Source organism: Schistocerca gregaria, chromosome 5 (genome assembly GCF_023897955.1).
Source record: "Schistocerca gregaria isolate iqSchGreg1 chromosome 5, iqSchGreg1.2, whole genome shotgun sequence".
Classification (NCBI taxonomy): domain Eukaryota; kingdom Metazoa; phylum Arthropoda; class Insecta; order Orthoptera; family Acrididae; genus Schistocerca; species Schistocerca gregaria.
The window spans coordinates 282,132,188-282,153,521 of record NC_064924.1 but is presented as its reverse complement, the minus strand read 5'-3'; the positions used below and the strand labels follow the sequence as shown (position 1 = coordinate 282,153,521).

The 21,334-nt window shown below is 40.7% G+C and overlaps 1 protein-coding gene across 3 annotated transcripts in view; it reads right to left on the bottom strand.

Moving 5' to 3' along the window:
• The window catches only part of LOC126272178 (uncharacterized), a 143,672-nt gene extending 123,623 nt beyond the window's left edge, over positions 1-20,049 (bottom strand). The window contains exon 1 of one of the 3 annotated variants that reach the window (XM_049974829.1): positions 19,772-20,049. In XM_049974829.1, coding sequence (XP_049830786.1) covers positions 19,772-19,911 — 140 coding nt within the window. In that variant the 5' untranslated portion in view covers positions 19,912-20,049. The remainder of the gene's footprint in view (positions 1-19,771) is intronic. The other 2 variants (XM_049974831.1, XM_049974830.1) reach the window with 2 other exon arrangements.
• Between the last annotated feature and the right edge of the window lie 1,285 nt (positions 20,050-21,334).

Here is a 21,334-nt window from a genome sequence, read left to right as displayed (position 1 = left end):
TTCTTAATTACTCCCTGGTGGATCTCAGGCTGTGATTGTTCCATTGGAAAAGACTCCTAACAGGGAAAGGGGAGCAGGAAAAAAAAAATGAAAGGCTGTCACCTCGGCTACTACCGAGTGCCAGCCTACAAAGACACTGCTACGAGGCGCAGAAGCTGGAGGCTCCTGCTCCATGAGATCTAGTCATCACCATTCTCTATAGGTTGGCCTGCGGATTCCAGGGCAGAAAAACCGTTTGCGGTGTGCACCATCGAAACAGAGGTCGGCCGAGCGATACCGTTGAAGAGTTTCTCCGAGTCGGCAAAACAGAAGACCATTTGTCTTCGATTTTTTAGAACCTTTGGAGTGGCAGAAGAAGACTTAGATGTTTGTTGACTAGAGGGACATAAGAAGTCTCCGCACTAGTGTTCCTTTTGCTGTTTACAGCCAGCCGGTTGTGAAGCAAGCAATTTCACTGCCAGGAGCGAGGATTTGGTGGCTTGGTCCACGGCTGGAAGAGAAGGAGACAGGAACACTGCCATGATACTAGGCAATTTGATAACTGAAGTGCTGAATTTGAGGTTGCATGTCTGTGTGGTCATGTCCTTCGTGGAGTGAGTCATTGCAAGAATGGTACTATAAGTGCCAGATGATAAAAGGCTGGGCTTTTGACAAGCCAACAACTTTCGAGTGACAGGGTAAGGTATTTTTTTCTTTACCCAGATCTCCTGGGCAGCCTGCTCATTGAGATACACAGAACATTCTCTGGACATGGTGGCATGGCCTCCATTACAACTGATGCAGTGGGGAGGAGGAGACAAGCAATCGCCCTTGTGAGCATTCCTACCACATGTAACACATTTGGCAGTGGGATTTTACAGGACATTCTAATGGGATTGTAATGCTGACACAGGTAGCAATGCATAGGGTTTGGAATGTACAGTCAGATTGCAGTGACTTCACAGGCTGCTTTGATTTTAAATGGAAGCACTACTCAATCAAAAGTGAGAAAAGGAGTGGGCATAGGAACTAAGATGGCATTAATAGTTTTCATTACACAATGCCCTGCAGTGATACCCCAATCAGAGAGTAGGTTGGATTTCTTCCTCTGTCAGACCATCAAGCAGTCGAGTGTAAATAAGACCATACAAAGAATTCAGTGCATTCGATAGGCCTCAACACAAACAGGATAGCCATGGAGGAGAGAAGCTCTAAGCACTTGTTGGGCTTGAAAATCACTATTGGTTTCCAAAAGCAAATTCCCATTATGTAGACGGGAGCAACAACAGCTTTCCAACTCTAAACAGATTAACCATAGCAAAGGACTGACCGTCTTCAGTAAGTGATACCAGGAAAAAACTTGTTCAACTGTGAGTCTCATTCCATTTATGTTTAGTAGATGGAGACTGAGATGAAAGTGAGTGGTTCATTGCAAAAAAATCCCCCACGATCGCCAGCATCTCCGATGGTGCACTTCTGCCAAATGGGGCCCCTAGTAAGGAGGAGGGGGGCTCACCTGCATTAGGTGATTGTTCACACTTTAGGTCTCACCTCCTGAACTTCTGACAGAGAGACCAAGTGGGAATTTGGGAAGGTAACAGCTCAGGCAACCACCCCACTCTGGGCCGGGCCTGGCCTGTACCAGGGGATATGTGCAAACCCCATCCGCTGACCTGGGGCTCGGAATTATATGTTACAAAGTAGGCTGAGAATTCATGGACTTGTGCCAAAAGGCTGAGAACTGTAGGGTACCCCTAAATAGAGCAAGGGTGCACTACACATCATCAGACACTGCTACACAGGTAACTGACTGTGGGTGGGGTGCACACAAGGTTGCTTCTTCTTCTTCTTCTTCTTCTTCTTCTTCTTCTTCTTCTTCTATTAGGCGACTCCATCCTGCCCAGATAATGATAGCTGTAGGAAACTCAGAAGTATCAGTGTGAGATCGAAAGGGATGCCTCCCATAGGTGAGAGTATTAAAATACTAACGGTAATCTGCCGAAGCATTTGCAACAAAATGCCAGAGTTTGAAGCGCATATGAAAATCAACGAAGCTCAAATAAACTAGGTACAGAAAGTGGATTGAAACCTGAAATTGATTGCAGTGAAATTTTTTGAGCAAATTTAAGTGTATATTTAAAGGATAGGCAAATGGGAAATGGAGGTGATATATTTGTTGCAGTAGACAAGATACTCAAATCCATTGAGATAGAAATTGAAGTTGTATGCGAGAGTGTTTGGTCAAGACTCAGTATCAGAGGTCGGCATAAAATGGTAATTGGATCCTTCTATCGACCACCAGACTCATTTCCTGATGGAATCAAAAACTTCAGAGAAAACCTCAGTTCACTTGTACGTAAGGTCCCCAAGCATACTGTAATCATTGGTGGGGACATTAATCACCCAGCACTGAACTGGGAAAAATAACAGTTTTGTTAGTGGTAGGCATGACAGACATCCTGTGAAACTTCACTACATGCCTTCTCTGAAAACTGCCTAGAACAGATAGATGGGAACACTCACAATAAAAATATTTTGGATCCAATGCCAACCAATAGAGCGGACCTCGAGAATGTCCGCATTGAAACTGATATCAGTGAACATGATGCAGTTGAGGCATCAACAATTACCAAAGTACAGAGGGCAAGTAAAACAAGCAGAAAGATATATATGTTCAGTAAACAAGATAAAGTGTCATATCTCAATGGGGAACTTTAAACTTTCAGCAAAGGTCAGGAGCATTTAGAGGAACTCTGGCTTTAGTTAAAAAGAATACTTGACCACGCACAGGACAGGTATGTAACGAATACAACAGCTCATAATGATAGGGAACCTCCACAATATACAGTCACTGTGAAGAAACTTCTAAAGAAACAGAGATTATTGCATAACAGGTGTAAAGGCATAGGGTGATAGATAGATGTTGAATGAAACAAGTTTGGCTTTCAGGGAAGCAACGCATGATGCCTTCAATGACTACCATAGCAGAATATTGTCAAGAGATCTTCCACAGAACCCAAACAAATTCTGGTAACGCGTAAAGGTTGTCAGTGGCACGAAAGTTAGTGTCCGGTCCCCAGCGAATGAGACAGGAACTGAAATTTAGTGTGGCAAAGAAAAAGCTAAAATGCTTAACTCCATTTTTAAATGTTCCTTAACAAAGGAAAACCCAGAAGAATTGTTCCAATTTAATCCTCATACCACTACCAAGATGAATAAAAATAAGTATTAGTGTGAGTAGTGTTGAGAAACAGCTGACAGATGGAATCCCTGTCAGATTCTATACTGAATTTGTGGCTAAGTTAGCCCCTCTTCTAAATATAATCTGCCATAGATCCCTCGAACAGAAAACCGTGTCTAGTGCTTGGAAAAAGGCACAAGTCACACATGTTTACAAGAAGGGTAAAATAATGGTTCAAAAGGCTCTGAGCACTATGGGACTTAACATCTGAACTTATACCTAACCAGCCTAAGGACATCACAAACACCCATGCCCAAGGAAGGATTTGAACCTCCGACCGTACCAGTCGCGCGGTTCCGAACTGGAGCACCTAGAACTGCTCGGCCACTGCGGCCGGCAGAAGGGTAAAATAAGTGATCCACAAAACTACCTGTCCAGTTCCTTGACATTGGTTTGTTGTAGAATCTTAGAACATATTCTGAGCTCAGACACAGTGAGATATCTTTAAGGGGAGCTGGCACGATGAAAATGACAAAATTAATGTTTTTCGATTTTTTCATTATAAAATTATTTGGAGTTTTCTGAATAAAACAAATCAGGTTTCACTCTTCTAAGTGAATTCTAAGTGTGTTATTTTATCGCTGCAAAGCTGACGTGGCACGTAAACGGTTATATCGACTTGGTGTGTCATCTCTGATGGCACAGCTCGCTGGCTGCAAGCAGGGTCTCTTTGCGGAATTAGTGTTTTTTTTTTCAAACGTTGTATGGTTTTATCTCTGTGACAAGTGACTGTTCATATCAGTAAACATAAACACTATACCATGTGTGTTGACTTGTGGAGTTTGCTTTGTGTTGTTTAGCTGTTCAATTGTGGGTATTTGACGAACTTTGCTCGTACGTGTTTTACGTATTTGGTTTGTGGATATCAATATGCCTCATTCAAGCAATCGTGTGTTTAAGAAAAGTCACAATGAGTGGAAGAAGAAATCTTTTGTTTCGAAGGGAGATGCTGCTCAGACTGTTTCACCAACTACTCCAAATGAATGTGATAGAACTTCTTCCAGCAAGAAACTTTGTGACAGCAAAGAAAAATTTGAAAACTATTAAAGTGACAGTAATGATGTGAATGAAGTAATTAACATTTCCTTGCTCTCTAATATTTTGAAACGTAGCTTATTATGCCAAGTTTGCAAAGAAAGAGGACTGGAATTTAAAATAACTTCACACATTGGTTTGGCATGTAAAATGTTATTGAAGTGTAAGAAATGTGTTGCAGAAGTTTTGTTTTCCTCGTAATGGTAATAGTGGAAAGGAGATGTATGATATAAATGTTAGGCTAGTGTATGGCTTGCAGTGCATTGGCAAGGGCAGTGCTGCAGGGACAGTGTTATGTGGAATTATGAACTTGGCAAAACCACCAACCAAGTTTGGATTTTATAATGAATTGGTGGGATCTTCTGCTGAAGATATCGCATAAGCAATAAAGAAGAAAGCAGTCGAAGAAGCTGTGACAGATAATGGGAATTGTACAGATTTAACTGTTGATTTCGATGGATCATGGCAATGTAGAGGTCATAAATCTCTAAATGGAGTTGTGAGTTACCAGTGGAGATAGTTGCAAAGTAATTGATGTAGCTATTCTCTCAAAACATTGTAGATGTAAGGGCAATACCAAGGACGAACATAGTGAAAGTTGTGAAGCAAATTTTCACGGCACGAGTGGAGCGGTGGAAGTAGAGGGAGTGAAAGCAGATCACAGGAGTGGTATAATGTACGATACACTAACTATCTAGGAGATGGTGATTCTAAGGGATAAAAGCTGTAGAAGAACTCAAACCTTATGGGAATGAAATTCACATTAAAAAACCGGAGTGCATTGGACATGTGCATTAGTGCATGGGGGCTCGCTTGTGCAAACTAAAGCAGACATTAGGATCCAAGAATCTTAGTGATGGTAAGACCCTTGGAGGAAGAGGAAGACTGACAGATGAAGCGATTGATAGATTGCAGATTAGGCAATATACAAGAAAAAAAAAAACATTTCTTAATATGGCATTATAAATTTGTAGAAAAATATTCACTGAACATGTAGTCCAAATTTCAGAGCAATACGTTTAATGGTTTTGGAAAAAAATGTTCCTTCTATTTGCTAAAATTAACATGGAGGAGATGGATCGTTCCGGCTCCCCTTAACAAAATGACCTCCTCAATGGCAGCCACCATTGGTTTTGAAAACATCAAACATGTGAAACCCGACTCGCACTTTCCTCACCTTACGTACTGAAAGTTTGGACCAAGGTAACGAGATAGATGCAGTATTTCTTGACTTCCAAAAAGCATTTGACTCAGAACCACACCTACACTTATACAATCATAGCAGCTGAAATTAGTGACTTGGCTGGAGAGTCATTGTCAGATTTAGAAAAACTTCAGGAGTGCCCCAGGGAAGTGTGTTGGGAGCCTTGCTGTTCATGTGCTCTATTAATGACCTTGTAGACAATACTAATACCAAAATCAGACTTTTTGCAGATGATGCAGTCATCTACAATGAAGTACTATCTGAAAGAAGCTGCACAAATATTCAGTCAGATCTTGATAAGATTTCGACATGGTGTAGACATTAACAAAAAAAAGTAGTATGCTATCTACATCTACTACATCTACATGGATACTCTGCAAATCACATTTAAGTGCCTGGCAGAGGGTTCACCGAACCACCTTCACAATTCTCTATTATTCCAATCTCGTATAGCGCATGGAAAGACTGAACACCTATATCTTTCTGTCGAGCTTTGATTTCCCTTATTTTATCGTGGTGACCGTTCCTCCTTATGTAGGTCGGTGTCAACAAAATATTTTTGCATTCGGAGGAGAAAGTTGGTGATTGGAATTTCGCGAGAAGATTCCATAGCAACAAAAAACACCTTTCTTTTAATGAAGTCCAGCCCAAATCCTGTATAATTTCTGTGAAACTCTCTCCCATATTTCACAATAATACAAAACGTGCTGCCTTTCTTTGAACTTTTTTTATTTACACCGTCAGTCCTATCTGGTAAGGATCCCACACTGCGCAGCAGTATTCTAAAAAAAAAAAGAGGACGGACAAGCATAGCGTATGCAGTCTCCTTAGTAGGTCTGTTACATTATCTAAGTGTCCTGCCAATAAACCGCAATCTTTGTTTAGCGTTCCCCAGAACATTTTCTATGTGTTCCTTCCAATTTAAGTTGTTTGTAATTGTAATACCTAGGTATTTAGGTGAATTTAAGGCTTTTAGATTAGACTGATTTATCATGTAACCGAAGTTTAACGAGTTCCTTTTAGCACCATTCTGATGTTTCTTCTAAATCATCTTGCAGTTTGTTTTGATCTTCTGATGACTATTAGTTGATAAACGACAGCGTCATCTGCAAACAACCAAAGACGGCTGCTCAGATTGTCTCCCAAATTGTTTATATAGATGAGGAACAGCAAAGTGCCTATAACACTACCTTGGGGAATGCCAGAAATCACTTCTGTTTTACTCGATGAGTTTCCGTCAATTACTATGAACTGTGACCTCTCCGATAGGAAATCACAAATCCAGTCATATAACTGAGACAACATTCCATAATCACACAATTTCACTATGAGCCGCTTGCCTGGTACATTGTCCAAAGCCTTCCGGAAATCCATAAATACGGAATCGATCTGATATCCCTTGTCAATAGCACTCAACACTTCGCACGAGTAAAGAGCTAGTTGTGTTTCACAGGAATGACGTTTTCTAAATCCATTTTGACTTGCATCAATAGGCCGTTTTCTTCGAGGTAATTCATAATGTTCGAACACAATGTATGTTCTATGACTGCCTTATCAATGAGTCACTGTTGAAATCAGCCAACACATACAAATACCTGGGTGTAATGCTTTGTATGAATATGAAATGGAATGGAATGTTCACATAGGTTCAGTCATGGGTAAAGCAGATGGTAGACTTTGGTTTATTTCAAGAATGCTGTGGAAATGCAATCAGTGTACAAAGGAAACTGCATACGAATCACTTGTGTGACCGGTTCTCGAATTTTACTCAAATTTTTGGGATCCATGCCAGATGGGACTAACAGGGGATATTGATTGTATACAGAGGTCAGCAAGAATGGTCACATGTTTGTTTAATGTGTGCGAGAGTGTCATAGAACTGAACTGAAAAACTCTCAGACAGCTGTAAACCATCCCAAGAAAAATGTATTAATACTGTTTCAAGAACAGACTTTAAATGATTACTCAAAGCATATATTACAACCACCTACATATTGCTCACTTAAGGATTGTGAGGACATGATTAGAATGATTTGTGCATTAACAGAGGCATTCAAACAATCATTCTTTTTGGGCTCCAAATGTGAATGGAACAGGAAGAAACCTTAATAAATGGTACTGTGGGATGTACCCTCTGCCATGCACCTCACAGTAGTTTGCATAATATATGTGTAAATGTAGTACTCCCAACACTATGCCCTTTAAAATCTAGTATGGGAATAAAGTTCACTATCTCTGAGAAAGTATACAATATGTGAATTTTTCTTTCATTGTTGGGCAGCATAAAGGATGAGAAATCCTTATGATTCCTCATTTGTTGGAGTAATGTGAGAAGAGGGCAATGAACTAGAATGTGTGCCAATGTCAGGGGCACCACAGCTATACCAGTGTGTGTGTGTGTGTGTGTGTGTGTGTGTGTGTGTGTGTGTGTGTGTGTGTGTGTGGGGGGGGGGGGGGGGGGGGAGAATTATGTCACTACACGATATAAAGCCATGTGTCAAACCCAGGAATAATGTAAAATCATACACTACGAGGTAAGTTGAAGAAGGGACAACACAGCAGTGGCCACCATGATAACTCAGTTTGCTGGAGGAAGGGATAGCCTACCATTCCCCAATCCAGCTGTGACAGTCCCCTTATTTCAGATGCATTGAGGGCTTGTTACACACATTGCGAGAGCTGGTCACGAGTTTGCTATCCTATCTAAACAGTCAGTCATCTCATTTCTGGGGATATTCTTAAGACTTGGGTCCAGAAGAAAACAGAGGCCAATGTGGTTGAGCTCGTATAAAAGCTTCTGGATAAGGAACACAAGCCTGCAGACTGCTTACCGAGTCACTGTATATCATAAATTGATCACGATCTTGATAAAATATAAGGCTCTATCTACAGCAACCTCTTCTGCAATGAAGACATAGGCAGAGAATGTAGTTCCTGGCCAAAAGTATATACTATCCTTCTGATATGTTTAGAGGCATCAGTGTAGATGACTTTAGTGTTCTGGCATTCACAGGCAACAGGAAGAAAACTGTGTTAATAAAACATGGCAGAAACTAGTTTTGGGGCCATGGTATGGACATACATGAACCTAGAATCTAGGTACACACCATGGAGCGATGCCATGAAGTGATCCCAATGGATGCAGTCAACTGGATTCCCTGTCAAATTCCAAGTTGGAGACCAGCCCTACGTCAAGCACAAAGGGTTCAGAACTGATAGACAGTGGAGGCATTCTGGTTGGTGACACTGAACCAACATGGTAGGATCCCAGATTCAATCAGATGGCTCTATAGGATTCATTATGAAAGCCTTTGTGGCTAGGCTGGGTCTAGCAGTACCCATGATTGTGCTATTGAACCATGTACCTGCCATCCAATCATAATTAAACTACAGTCCTACAGAAGCATATTCATAATTGAGTGGAGTCATCCACTCCCCAAATCTTACAACAGAGTTTTTGCATGCACCTCAGTTTAAGCTGACATATCTGACTGTCACATCGGTTTATTATCAAAGAGTAGGCCCAGAAAGATGAATTGTACAACTACCTTCAGATGTTGTACTGCAAAAAATGTTCTGGTCAGATTGTGCTGTATCAATAGAAGTGCACAACCAATTCTTTGGCAGGAGGAGAAATGAGAGCCAGGGTTGTGGGCTCTTTGGAACTGACACACAGAAGGATCAGACAGAGAGCTGTAACAGATGCAAAAGTCACTTATCTAGAAGGTAGGAGTAACTGTCATTCACACTGAGCCCACAAATCCATTGATAACTATAAAGAAAGGAGTAACACTGGGGATGAAGCCCTGTGGACACATTCTCCTGCTACAGGGAGCTGAAATGTAATCTGACTAACACTGATTGATCAACTGGACAAGAAGTTTTAGACAAATGTGTGAAGCACCACACTATTATGATTATGCTTCTGCAGGGCTATCATGATTGGATGACACATATGGCTGAATAGCACCATTAGCACACTATGGTCCAGATGACATGGTATCAGGCAGTGTCATACTCTTTACGTAATATAGGAAAGGTGCAATAAGAGGATAGTATTTTATCCCTGATTCTAATCTAAAAAAAGGTGGTCTGTTATGGGTTAGCTCTCCTGCAATGGATTAAAAGCCCCACAACTCAAAGAACTAGCATGACCAGTGGCAATACACCAATCTTTCTAGGAACTGACATATTACACAAGTAAGTCTGTCTGGTTGGAAGTATCAACAGGAGTTGGATCTTTACTGGCTTGAGGATGGGGATAATGATACTGTTCCAACACAGAGGAATCTGCCTCTGATACAGATGCGATTAAAAACTTTGGAAACAATTTTTCCAATCCATATACAGCTGTTGAATCATTTGATTGGAGCTCAACTGAGGGTGTGCAGCAGTGTCATGGGGTGAGCTGAGGGCATGAATAACTTCCCATTCCATAAATGACTGTTAAATGGCTCTGAAAAGCATACAATAAATTGTAGGAAAGTATCCTTCCTCCTTGCTTTTGTGCCTGGAAAGGGGGAGGGTAAAATGCTGTTCCTGATGTAAAATTCTGTTGCTGATGCCACTACACAGTGATCGCAAGATGGTCCATGAGAAGAGGTGGGTCAGTTAATGTACCATCAAGCAGCTATTAGATGATATGACCCCCTACCCGAGAGTCTGGAACTCTCGCCACAGAGGGCTACGCACATTACAATTGCCAAGCAGAAGGGAAAATGGCAGAGGATTGCTGTATCAGGCAACCTATTTCTGTGGTTGGCAGCAGGTAAATAGTTCAAAAATAGTGATACCAATGGTCATTCAAATCTGTGTGATCACCCCTCCAACACTGTTTGGAAGGGCTCACATTCACTACGGACATTTGTGTGAACGAATGTGCAGATACCTCCAGCCACCATCTTAGGGTTGGTGTACTTGAGCTTAAGATAATGATTACCAGAAAGATGTATGCCATCAGGATGGGAAGCCTAGGTTTTTTCCCCCCAATTGTCGTGAAACTGATCATCATAACATGGTGAAGATGTTCTACTCTACAAACCACCACATAGTGCAAGGTGAAGCTTAGCTTGTACCAGTGCTAAGCATTCCCTTTCCTGTTCTGTTGAGCAAGGGAAAAACACTCATATATATGCCTCCATACAAGCCATTATCTCTCTTTCCTCGTTTTCATGGTCTTTTTTACAAAATGTACATTGGTGGCAATAAAATCTTTCCCATTCGAGTACACAAAGCCTCTCTGTGATACTTGAGGTGCTCATGAAACTATGAGAAACAAATTTAGCAGCATACCTCTGAAATGTTTTTAATTCGGCCTGATGGGGATCCCAAACACTGTAGCAGTAGGCTACTCAAAAATGGCTCATAGAAGTGTTCTATATGCTGCCTCCTTAAAGGATGTACTACACTAGCCCAAAATTGTCCCAATAAACTGAATCCATTTGCCTTCCCTATGTTCTCATTCAATTTCATATTGCACCATTACACCTTGTTTAATCGGCCCGACTATCACGCAGCACTCCACAAATACAGGATTTGAACATAATACGATTTTTTTTTTCCCAATTCATCTGCACTAAATTAAATTTTTCTACATTTAGAGCAAGCTGGCATTCAGCCATCCTGTATACTCCTAAAGTCACTCAATGACAATTTCCTGTAAACTACAGCATCAGCAGCAAACAATCCACCAGAATGTTTACGTATATAGAGAACAAGAATGATCCTATCACACTTCACTGGGGAATTCCTGACAAAACCTTGATTAACACTTACTGTCCAGGAGAATACGCTAGGTTCTATTTCTTAACCAGTCTCCGAGGCACTAATATCTGAGGATCCTGTTAACAGTGTACAGTGGGGAACTGCGTCAAACATTTTCCACAGCTCTAGGAAAACAGAACCTACCTGTTGCCTCTCATCCATGATTTGCAGGACATCATGTGAAAAAACGGCAAGCCGAGTTTCGCATGAGCAATACTTTCTAAATCCACATTGATCAGAGGACAGAAGCTGTTCCGTCTCAAGGAAATTTATTACATTTGAACTGAGATTATGTTCAATAAGTCATCAGCAAACCTGTTTTAAAGGTATTGGTCAGTAATTTTGCAGTTCCCTTCTACTCGTCTTATAAACTGGAATCCCTGCGCATTTTTTTCTTATTACTTGGGATTTTTCACTGGGCAAGAGATTCGCAATGAATGCAAGCTGAGCAAGTATCAAAGCTGACAAGTTATCTCCGTAAGAGTGAACTGGAATTCCACCCTCTCAGTTACTTCTCAATGGCAGGGATGCCTATTTATCTGTCTCCATACCAGAATCTGCGCAATAGTCAATGAAGCTATGCCTGCACAATTCTCCTGCATGAACAATTTTTTAAATTGTGAAGTTTAATTTTTCATTTCTGTCTTCTACCACCTACGCCAGACTGTTCAATGTTTGACTGAATAAAAGCCTCTGACCTGCTCATTAATTTTACTTAAGGCTAGAGTATTCCCAAGTTCTCTACAAGATCTTTCATTAAGTTATTACAGTGAAAGTAGTTCTATGCTTTGTGTATCAGTCTGATTATATAAGCACAAACTTCTATCGTTTGTTATCGACATTTCCATGACATTTTCTGAACCGAGAATGCAACAATCTGTTGTTAAAATATGGCAGGTCATTTTGGTCCTTAGTCCACTTACTCGACACATAATTCTCCAAAGTATGATTTACAATTGATTTAAACTTTATCCATAATTTCTCTGTATTCATCATATTGGAACTAAATGGTTTCCATACATTGACTAAGTAGGAGGCTAAGAACTCCTTATCTGCTCTTTCCAAAGGGGAAAGAAGGTTCATTCATGTTGTCTAGCTAATTCTAAACTTTTTCTCCGTGCAAGTTTTTGTCTTCAGTGTTCACATAACTTCTACTGTGGGCTGCAAGCCAAGTAGAATCATTGCCTCAGAAGCAGCTGTTTGTTCCCGTAAAATACACCGATCGATAAGTCTCTGTGTGCCACGTTTCAATGGCCAGTGATGAGTGTTATGGAGGGGTAATATGTTGACTAGAGGACAAAGCCGGAGTGTCGGACCACATAAGGACACTCACCGGTTTTAGACTCCATCTAGGCATGACATGAACCTCTACTTTCCTGTTTGCTTTCAGAGTTTGTTCCAACATGAAAGAAATCTTCCCATGACTATGATGTCTAGCTAGTGGTGAGTCATTTGGCAATACACACATCCAATTGCATTCATTACTGTCAGAATACAGAAACATGATTTTAAACATTTCTTTTATTTCTGAAAGAACCTCCTTTGGATGTCCACATCCCTGAAGATCCTGACATGATCCTCAGACATCAGCACAATCAATCTTATTGAGCACTGCAGTAGACTACAGAAATTGATCAAAGGTCTTAGACTCACTGTTTCTTCTAGTAAATATGAAACATTGTCAACTTCTGAACCTGACATTCGACCCAAGTTGTAGGGCAGATACAAGGCACTTAAAGCACAACATACTCTGTGCAACCCTCAAATGCTGGAATAAATGATACAGAGTCAACTAATATTGTTCCGCCTTTTCTGAATATGGCAGACAAACAGCGCCCCTCGCTGTTTCAGGCTCTCGTAGTTCTTATCCAATTTTCATATTAAGCCTCAATGAAAACTTACATCTTATGCTTTAAACTTCAGTGGGAATCTAAAGAAACCAAAATATCACCTACACAAGTATACACAAATATACCTCGAGACAGAGAGGAGGAGATCAGTGTTTAAAATCCCATCAACAATGCCATCAAGAAACGGAGCAGGGGCTCTGATTAAGGAAGGATGGAAAAGGAAATCTGCCATGCCCTTTCAAAGGAACCATCCCAGCATTTACCTTAAACAATTTCTACACCTACATCTAAGGTTTCTTCCTTTTCATTTCACATATGGAGTGCAAAAAGAATAATTGTTTAAATGCCTTTGTTCGTGCAGAAATCATTCTAATCTTATCCTCACGATCCCTATGTGAGCGACTGTAGGTGAATGTAGTATAATCTTAGAGTAATCTTTTAAAGTCGATTCTTGAAACATTGCCAATACATTTTCTTGGGATGGTTTACATCTATCTTCAAGAATTTTCCAGGCCAGTTCATTCAGTATCTCTGTGACACTCTCCCACAGATTAAACAAACATACAATCAATATCCCCTATCAGCCCTACCTAGTGCTGGTCCCACACACTTTAGCAATATTCTACAAATGGTCACACAAGTGATTTGTATGTAATCTCTTTTATAGACTGATTGGTTTATTGGTAGAATACTGGGGAAGTGCAAAGTCCACTACCAGCTTTACCCACAACTGAATTTACGTGATCATTCTATTTCATATTCCTACAAAGTGTTACACCCACGTATTTCTACAATTAGGCCAATTCAAGTGATTAATTGATATTAAAGTGATAGGATACTACGATTTTTCGTTTTGCGAAATGAAAAATTTTACATTTCTGAACATATAGAGCCAATTGCCAATCTCTGCACCATACTGAAATCTTATCCAATCTAACTGAGTACTTACGTAGCCTCTCTCAGATAGTACTTCATTACAGATAACTATCATTAGCAAAAAGCCAGATTTTTACTATTAATTTTATCTGCAAGGTCATTAATATACAATACAAACAAGGGACTAAACAATTAGAGACTTCAATTTACCATTTATAGACTGGGACACTCAGATGTTTAGGATGGGTGGTAGCGACAGAGCATCGAGTGACATTATACTGAGTCCACTGTATGAAAATTACCTCGAGCAATTAAACAGAGAACCGACTCGTGGAGATAACATCTTAGACCTACTGACAACAAACAGACCCAAACTTTTCAACTCTGTAAGAGCAGAACAGGGAACCAGTGATCATAAGGCCGTTACAGCATCCCTGAATATGGAAGTAAATAGAAATATTAAAAAAGGGAGGAAGGTTTATCTGTTTAGCAAGATTACCAGGAGGCAGATTTCAGACTACCTAACGGATCAAAACGAAAATTTCTGTTCCGACACTGACAATGTTGGGTGTTTATGGAAAAAGTGCAAGGCAATCGTAAAATGCATTTTGGACAGGTACATGCCGAGTAAAACTGTGAGGGACGGGAAAAACCCACCGTGGTACAACAACAAAGTTAGGAAACTACTGTGAAAGCAAAGACAGCTTCACTGCAGGTTTAAATGCAGCCATAACCTCTCAGACAAACAGAAGCTAAACAATGTCAAATTTAGCGTAAGGAGGGCTATGCGTGAAGCGTTCAGTGAATTCGAAAGTAAAATTCTCTGTACCGACTTGACAGAAAATCCTAGGAAGTTCTGGTCGATGACACGCGTAAAGCTGAAATACTAAATACCTTTTTCCAAATCTGTTTCACAGAGGAAGACCGCATTGCAGTTCCTTCTGTAAATCCTCGTACAAACAAACAAAAATGGCTGACATCGAAATAAGTGTCCAAGGAATAGAAAAGCAACTGAAATCACCCAACAGAGGAAAGACCAGATGGGATACCAATTCGATTCTACACAGAGAAAGCAAAAGAACTAGCCCCCCTTCTAACAGCCATGTACCAAAAGTCTGTAGAGGAATGGAAGGTTCCAAATGATTGGAAAAGAGCACAGGTAGTCCCAGTTTTCAAGAAGGGTCGTCGAGCAGATGCGCGAAACTATAGGCTTATATCTCTGATGTCGATTTGTTGTAGAATTTTAGAACATGTTTTTTTGCTCGCGTATCATGTCATTTCTGGAAATCAAGAATCTACTCTGAAGAAATCCGCAACCGTGTGAGACCCAACTCGCTTTATTTGGTCATGAGACCCAGAAAATATTAGATACAGGCTCCCAGGTAGATGCCATTTTCCTTGACTTCTGGAAGGTGTTCTGCACTGTCACCTGATAAAGTAAGAGCCTACAGAATATCAGACCAGCTGTGTGGCTAGATTGAAGAGTTTCTAGCAAACAGAACACAGCATGTTGTTCTCAATGGAGAGATGTCTACAGACGTGAGAGTAACCTCTGCCGTGCCACAGGGTAGTGTCAATGCTTTACGCAGTATATATAATTGACCTAGTAGATAGCGTCGGAAATTCCGTGAAGCTTTTCGCGGATGATGCTGTAGTATACAGAGAAGTTGCAGCATTACAAAATTGTAGCAAAATGTAGGAAGATCTGTAGCGGATAGGCACTTGGGGCAGGGAGTGGCAACTGACCCTTAACATAGACAAATTTAATTTATTGCGAATACATAGAAAGAAGGATCCTTTATTGTATCATTATATGATAGCGGAACAAACACTGGTAGCAGTTACTTCTGTAAAATATCTTTGAGTATGCATACGGAACGATTTGAAGTGGAATGATCATATAAAATTAATTGTTGGTAAGGCGGGTGCCAGGTTGAGATTCATTGGGAGAGTCCTTAGAAAATGTAGTCCAGCAACAAAGGAGGTGCTTTACAAAACACTCGTTCGACCTATACTTGAGTACTGCTCATCAGTGTGGGATCCGTACCAGATCAGGTTCACGGAGGAGATGGAGAAGATCCAAAGAAGAGCGGCGCGTTTCGTCACAGGGTTATTTGTTAAGCGCAATAGCGTTATGGAGATGTTTAGCAAACTCTGCATCACAGCCTAGCTTGCTGTCCTGGTTTCGAGAGGGTGCATTTCTGGATGAGTAATCGAATATATTGCTTCCCCCTACTTATACCTCCTAAGGAGATCACGAATGTAAAATTAGAGATATTCGAGCGTGCACAGAGGCTTTCCAGTAGTCATTCTTCCCGCAAACTATATGCGACTGGGACAGGAAAGGGAGGTAATGACAGTGGCACAAAGTGCCCTCCGCCACACACCGTTGGGTGGCTTGCGGAGTATAAATGTAGATGTAGAACAATTTCCCTGGGGTACACCCGAAGTTACTTCTACATCTGACTATGACTCTCCATCTGAGATAGGCTGTGTCCTCCCTACCAAAAAGTCTTCAATCCAGTCACAAATTTCACGATATCCCATATGATCATACTTTTGATGATAAGTATAGGTGTGGTACTGACTGAAATGCTTTTCAGAAATCCTGCATCTACCTGGTTGCCTTAATATAAACTTTCAGTTTGTCATGTGAGAAAAATGTGTGTTGGGTTTCACATGATCAATGTTTTAAAAATCAATGCTGCTTGGCATTGAGGAGGCTGCTAGTGGCATGAAAGTTAGTGTTCAGTCCCTAGCGAATGAGACAGGAACTGAAATTGAGGGTAGCAAAGCAAAAACTGACATGCTTAACTCAATTTTTAAACATCCCTTTACAAAGGAAAACTCGGGAGAATTGCCCCAATTTAATCCTCATACCACTGACAAGATGGATGAAAAATAAGTATTGCTGTCAGTGGTGCTGAGAAACAGCTGACATCCTTAAAATTGAACAAAGCTCCAGGCCCTGATGGAATCCCTGTCATTCTGCTCAAGATACCTGATTATGTTCGAGCTGAGAATATGTTCTAAGATTCTACAACAAATTAATGTCAAGGATGTTGGACATGTAGGCTAGTTTTGTGAATCACTTCTAGTAGACGGGTAAGACCTGTGCCTTTTTCCAGAACTGGACACAGTTTTTTTGTTCGAGTGATGTACAATAAATCATAGAAGAGGGGCTAACTCAGCCGCAAAATCAGTACAGAATCTGACAGGGATTCCATCGGGGCCTGGAGCTTTGTTCTATTTTAAGGATGTCAGCTGTTTCTCAACACCACTGACAGCAATACTTACTTTTTATACATCTTGTCAGTGGTATGAGGATTAAATTGGGGCAATTCTCCTGACTTTTCCTTTGTAAAGGGATGTTTAAAAATTGAGTTGAGTATGTCAGTTTTTGTTTTGCTACCCTCAATTTCAGTTCCTGTCTCATTCGCTAGGGACTGAACACTAACTTTCATGCCACTAACAGCCTTTATGTACGACCAGAATTTCTTTGGGCTTTGTGAAAGATCACTTAACAGTATTCTGCTACAATAATCATTTAAGACATCACACATATAGTGAAATTACGGAAAATCTAACTCAGAGTGGTTGGACGAGAGTTTGAACTGACGCCTTGTATAAAGCGCATCTAGTGTGCTAACCATTGCAGCAAGACAGAATGGTGTTAGATGTTGCAATCAGGAGGAAGCCGCTCCATGTGTTTTGCAATGCTGTCACCTCTCCAAACTTATCTTTGATCAGTCACACAAAGAACTGAGGTTTGGTTGATGGTCAAACTATTCTGTCTCTAGAGAGATTGCGAGAGTCTCATGACTTCCAGCATAAGTTACTTTGAATGACTTCATGGCAAACTATCTGCTGCAAGTCACCCATTCCAATCAGAGGCTCTCACCACACAAGCCTGCCAGCTGTCGCAGCAGCAACCTGGAATGGCAGTGTTCGTAGAGTCTCGGCGCCCCATTTGGGATGGGCTGCTTCTTCCTGGCATGTGAAGGAAGTCTACAGTGCACACTCCAGCACTGCTATCTCTGCACTGCCAGTTGTCTACAGCTATGCTGCTATGTTGTAATTCCCTACAGTGGACTAGCTACTGTGGTGATCCAGGTTTAGGCTTTAGTTTGCCCATAAATAGGGCTCATGATGTCCACTACACAGGCAAATACCCAGAGTTGTGGTGATTGTCCTTCCCTGCACAATTCACACTCCAGAGAAATTTGAGAAGAATTGAGGCCAAACACTGTAGGAACCAAATTTAAATTTTAAAAAGGCACGATATAATTCAAGAAGCCACATAATCAAGCCAAGGTATGCCCTAGAGGAGAGGCAAGTTGTCAACTGGACAGTTGTCTAAGATTGAGTGGAGGAACAGTCATGGGCCTTTGGGGTGGTCAACTTGAATGGCTGCTTTAAGCCTAAAACCACCAGCTTCTCCAGTACGAACTATTGAAAAATGATGCATTAACATCTTTCAATTCAAAAAATCAGCTACCTAATTCTTTCTCCCTACTCCTGTCCCAAAACCTCTACCACTCGACCTCAATTTATGCTGTCCGTACTGCTCTCATCAACTTCTCACATTTACTCCTCTCCTAAATTTATCCCCATTTATAAGTCTATGAACCACCAACCACAGAATTCTCAGTGGGCTCACTCCATTTATCCACCCTCCCTAAAAAGTAGCACTCTGCACCACCAAGCGTAACACACAACTACCCTCTGCCCACAACAGACTCCGACTGAAGTCCCTCTGTTTACATCACCTGTTACACGCATGATAAATCCTTACCCCAACTGGACATCAAACGCTTATCAATACAGCTGTGGGTGCAGTCAGGAACAATAGTCAACAACATTGTACTGCGGGTGTAAAGACATCAGTGTCACAAGAGAAGCACAAATCAAGTGCTACCTATAAATGAAATACAAAATTTGGTGACACTGGAGGATTAGGTTGTTAGGAAATGACATTTAAAGTTGTACCACTACATGGAAAAATTACCAAGAGAACAGATGGAAATAGAATACAAAAGTGAAGGCTAGCAGTACCAAGGGAAACATATTTCACTTCTTCATAAATGTTTAATACTGAATATAAATTTAAGTGTTTGGAGCTGTAACTGATCTTTTTTCTGGGGGAGGGGGGGGGGGGGGGGGTAACTTAAAGGGTCGGACGGGCGGACACACACACACACAACAAACAATATAATAGAAGTATGTCTCTCTTCTTGGCAGTGCTACAGTTTTAGTTAAATGTTGAATGTGGTTGGCAAACGGAGGGGGCGTGGGGAGGCGGGGATAAGCGAGAATTATTAACCATCCAAACTGTAGAGCCTAGTCAGTATCATATTCAATATAATGGTATGTTGCGTCCAAAATAAAAATTACACTTTTACATCCAGACGCTAGCGTTCTTTTATTTCTGTTTAGGAACAGTAACACCTCACACAAGAAACTCAACCCCCTCCGTCCCCGCCGGACACAAGTCTTGGAATAAGCATTTAGGTATGTGACGAGGGATTGTCAAAAAGTTTTTATACTAATATTACCCAAAATGTAAATTATACGTCTACTTCAGAAATACCTCATTACCAAGAATCTAAAAAAACGTCTCCCCAGTTAGGCCGTGAACTTTCAAAATAAACACACTGTTAAATACAATGAAAATGCTTGAAGAGAAAAAAACGCAAAACAAACTGGAACCATGATACATTCTGAAATATGCTGTAACCACAATTACTCTGGGACGTTTATACGTGTTTTACACATGTAAAACTATAGTCACAAACTTAATTATCAAATAGTGAATAAACTCACTGTCTCTTCTTCACTAAGTTTTGGAGAACTGCTGTGTCTGTTTGTGCCTGAAGCGCTGCGCTCAGTTGTGAGGCATTTCTTCCTTGCCTCAGTGGCTGAATATTCTCTTTAGATACATCTAAGGCTTCCGGGGAATCCATTTCATCACTTTAATCAAATCTCTGAGACCCTAAACAATTTTCCTTCAATTTCATACAATGTCACTACCGCACCACCCTTTTTCAAATTTAAACGGCAACACAACCAGAGTTCCTACATAATAACTAACTAGTAAGCCGCAAGCAAGAACTTCCTTGGCGGCCACCACACAATTATCGATTGTAACTTCAATGTTAAAGATCGATTCCCACCATACACCAACAAAACCGAAGGTGACGTCATTCCACTACAATTGGATGTGGTCAGATGGTGGTATGTCTATAAATGATGAAACGTCAAAACAGTTCACTTGATAACCGTCCAGACACAACGATCTGTTTGCGCATATATCTACGCAAATGTCTGTGCATGCAATAAAGCGTTTCAAATCCGGAGTGTTCACCCGATACAAGTTCAGATCTACTGCTTGCCATCCAACTGTCGGCCTACGAAAGAAATTACAGCGGCAAACAACTAAGATCTTACAATCTCAAACTGTAGCAGCTTAAGAAAAGGCAGTTTCCGCACATAAATTTACTCCGCTAGTTGGCGAATGAACTCGACAATTTGCGATATTATTTTAGAATAGTTTTGAGAACATATGATTATACTTTGAGTCTCATAACTCCTCGTGTAATACAGAAAAATACTTGGACGAGGAGAGCAGTTTCCCCACATGAGAAATTGGTGCTGAAGTTAAGACACCTGGAAACAGAAATATGGTACAAGGATCTAGAATTTTGTACTGCAGTTTCGAAACAATCATTGAGTGAAATCGTACCCAACACCCCCCCCCCCCCCTAAGGTATTAATGTTGTTGTAAAGGCTGACTTCATGAAAGCAAGTATAATACCTCAATTCCATAATATATAAATTCTGACAAGAATCATCTCATGATGTAACCAAAACTTCAGAGAAAACCTCAGTTCACTTGTATGTAAGTTCCCCAATTACATGCAATCATCAGTGGAGACATTAACCATCCAGCATTCAATTGGGAAAATAACAATTTTGTTAGTGGTGGGCATGAAAGACATCCTGTGAAACATAGCTACAGCATTCTCTGAAAACTACCTAGAACAGATAGTTAGGAACGGCACTCACCATAGGAATATGTTGGATCCAATGGCAACCAATACACCTGACCTTCAGAATGTCCACATAGAAACTGATATAAGTGACCATGATGCAGTTTTGGCATCAATGATCGCCAAAGCACAAAGGGCAAGTAAAACAAACTTAAGTTTAAAAGAATACTTGAACATGCACAGGATAGATATGTAACAAGTACAACAGTTCATAATGGTAGGGAAACTTCATGGTATACAGCCACAGTGAACAAACTTCTAAAGGAACAGTGATTATTGCATAACAGGTGTAAAGACGCAGGGCTATTGATATGAAGATGCTGAATTTGATGCCTTC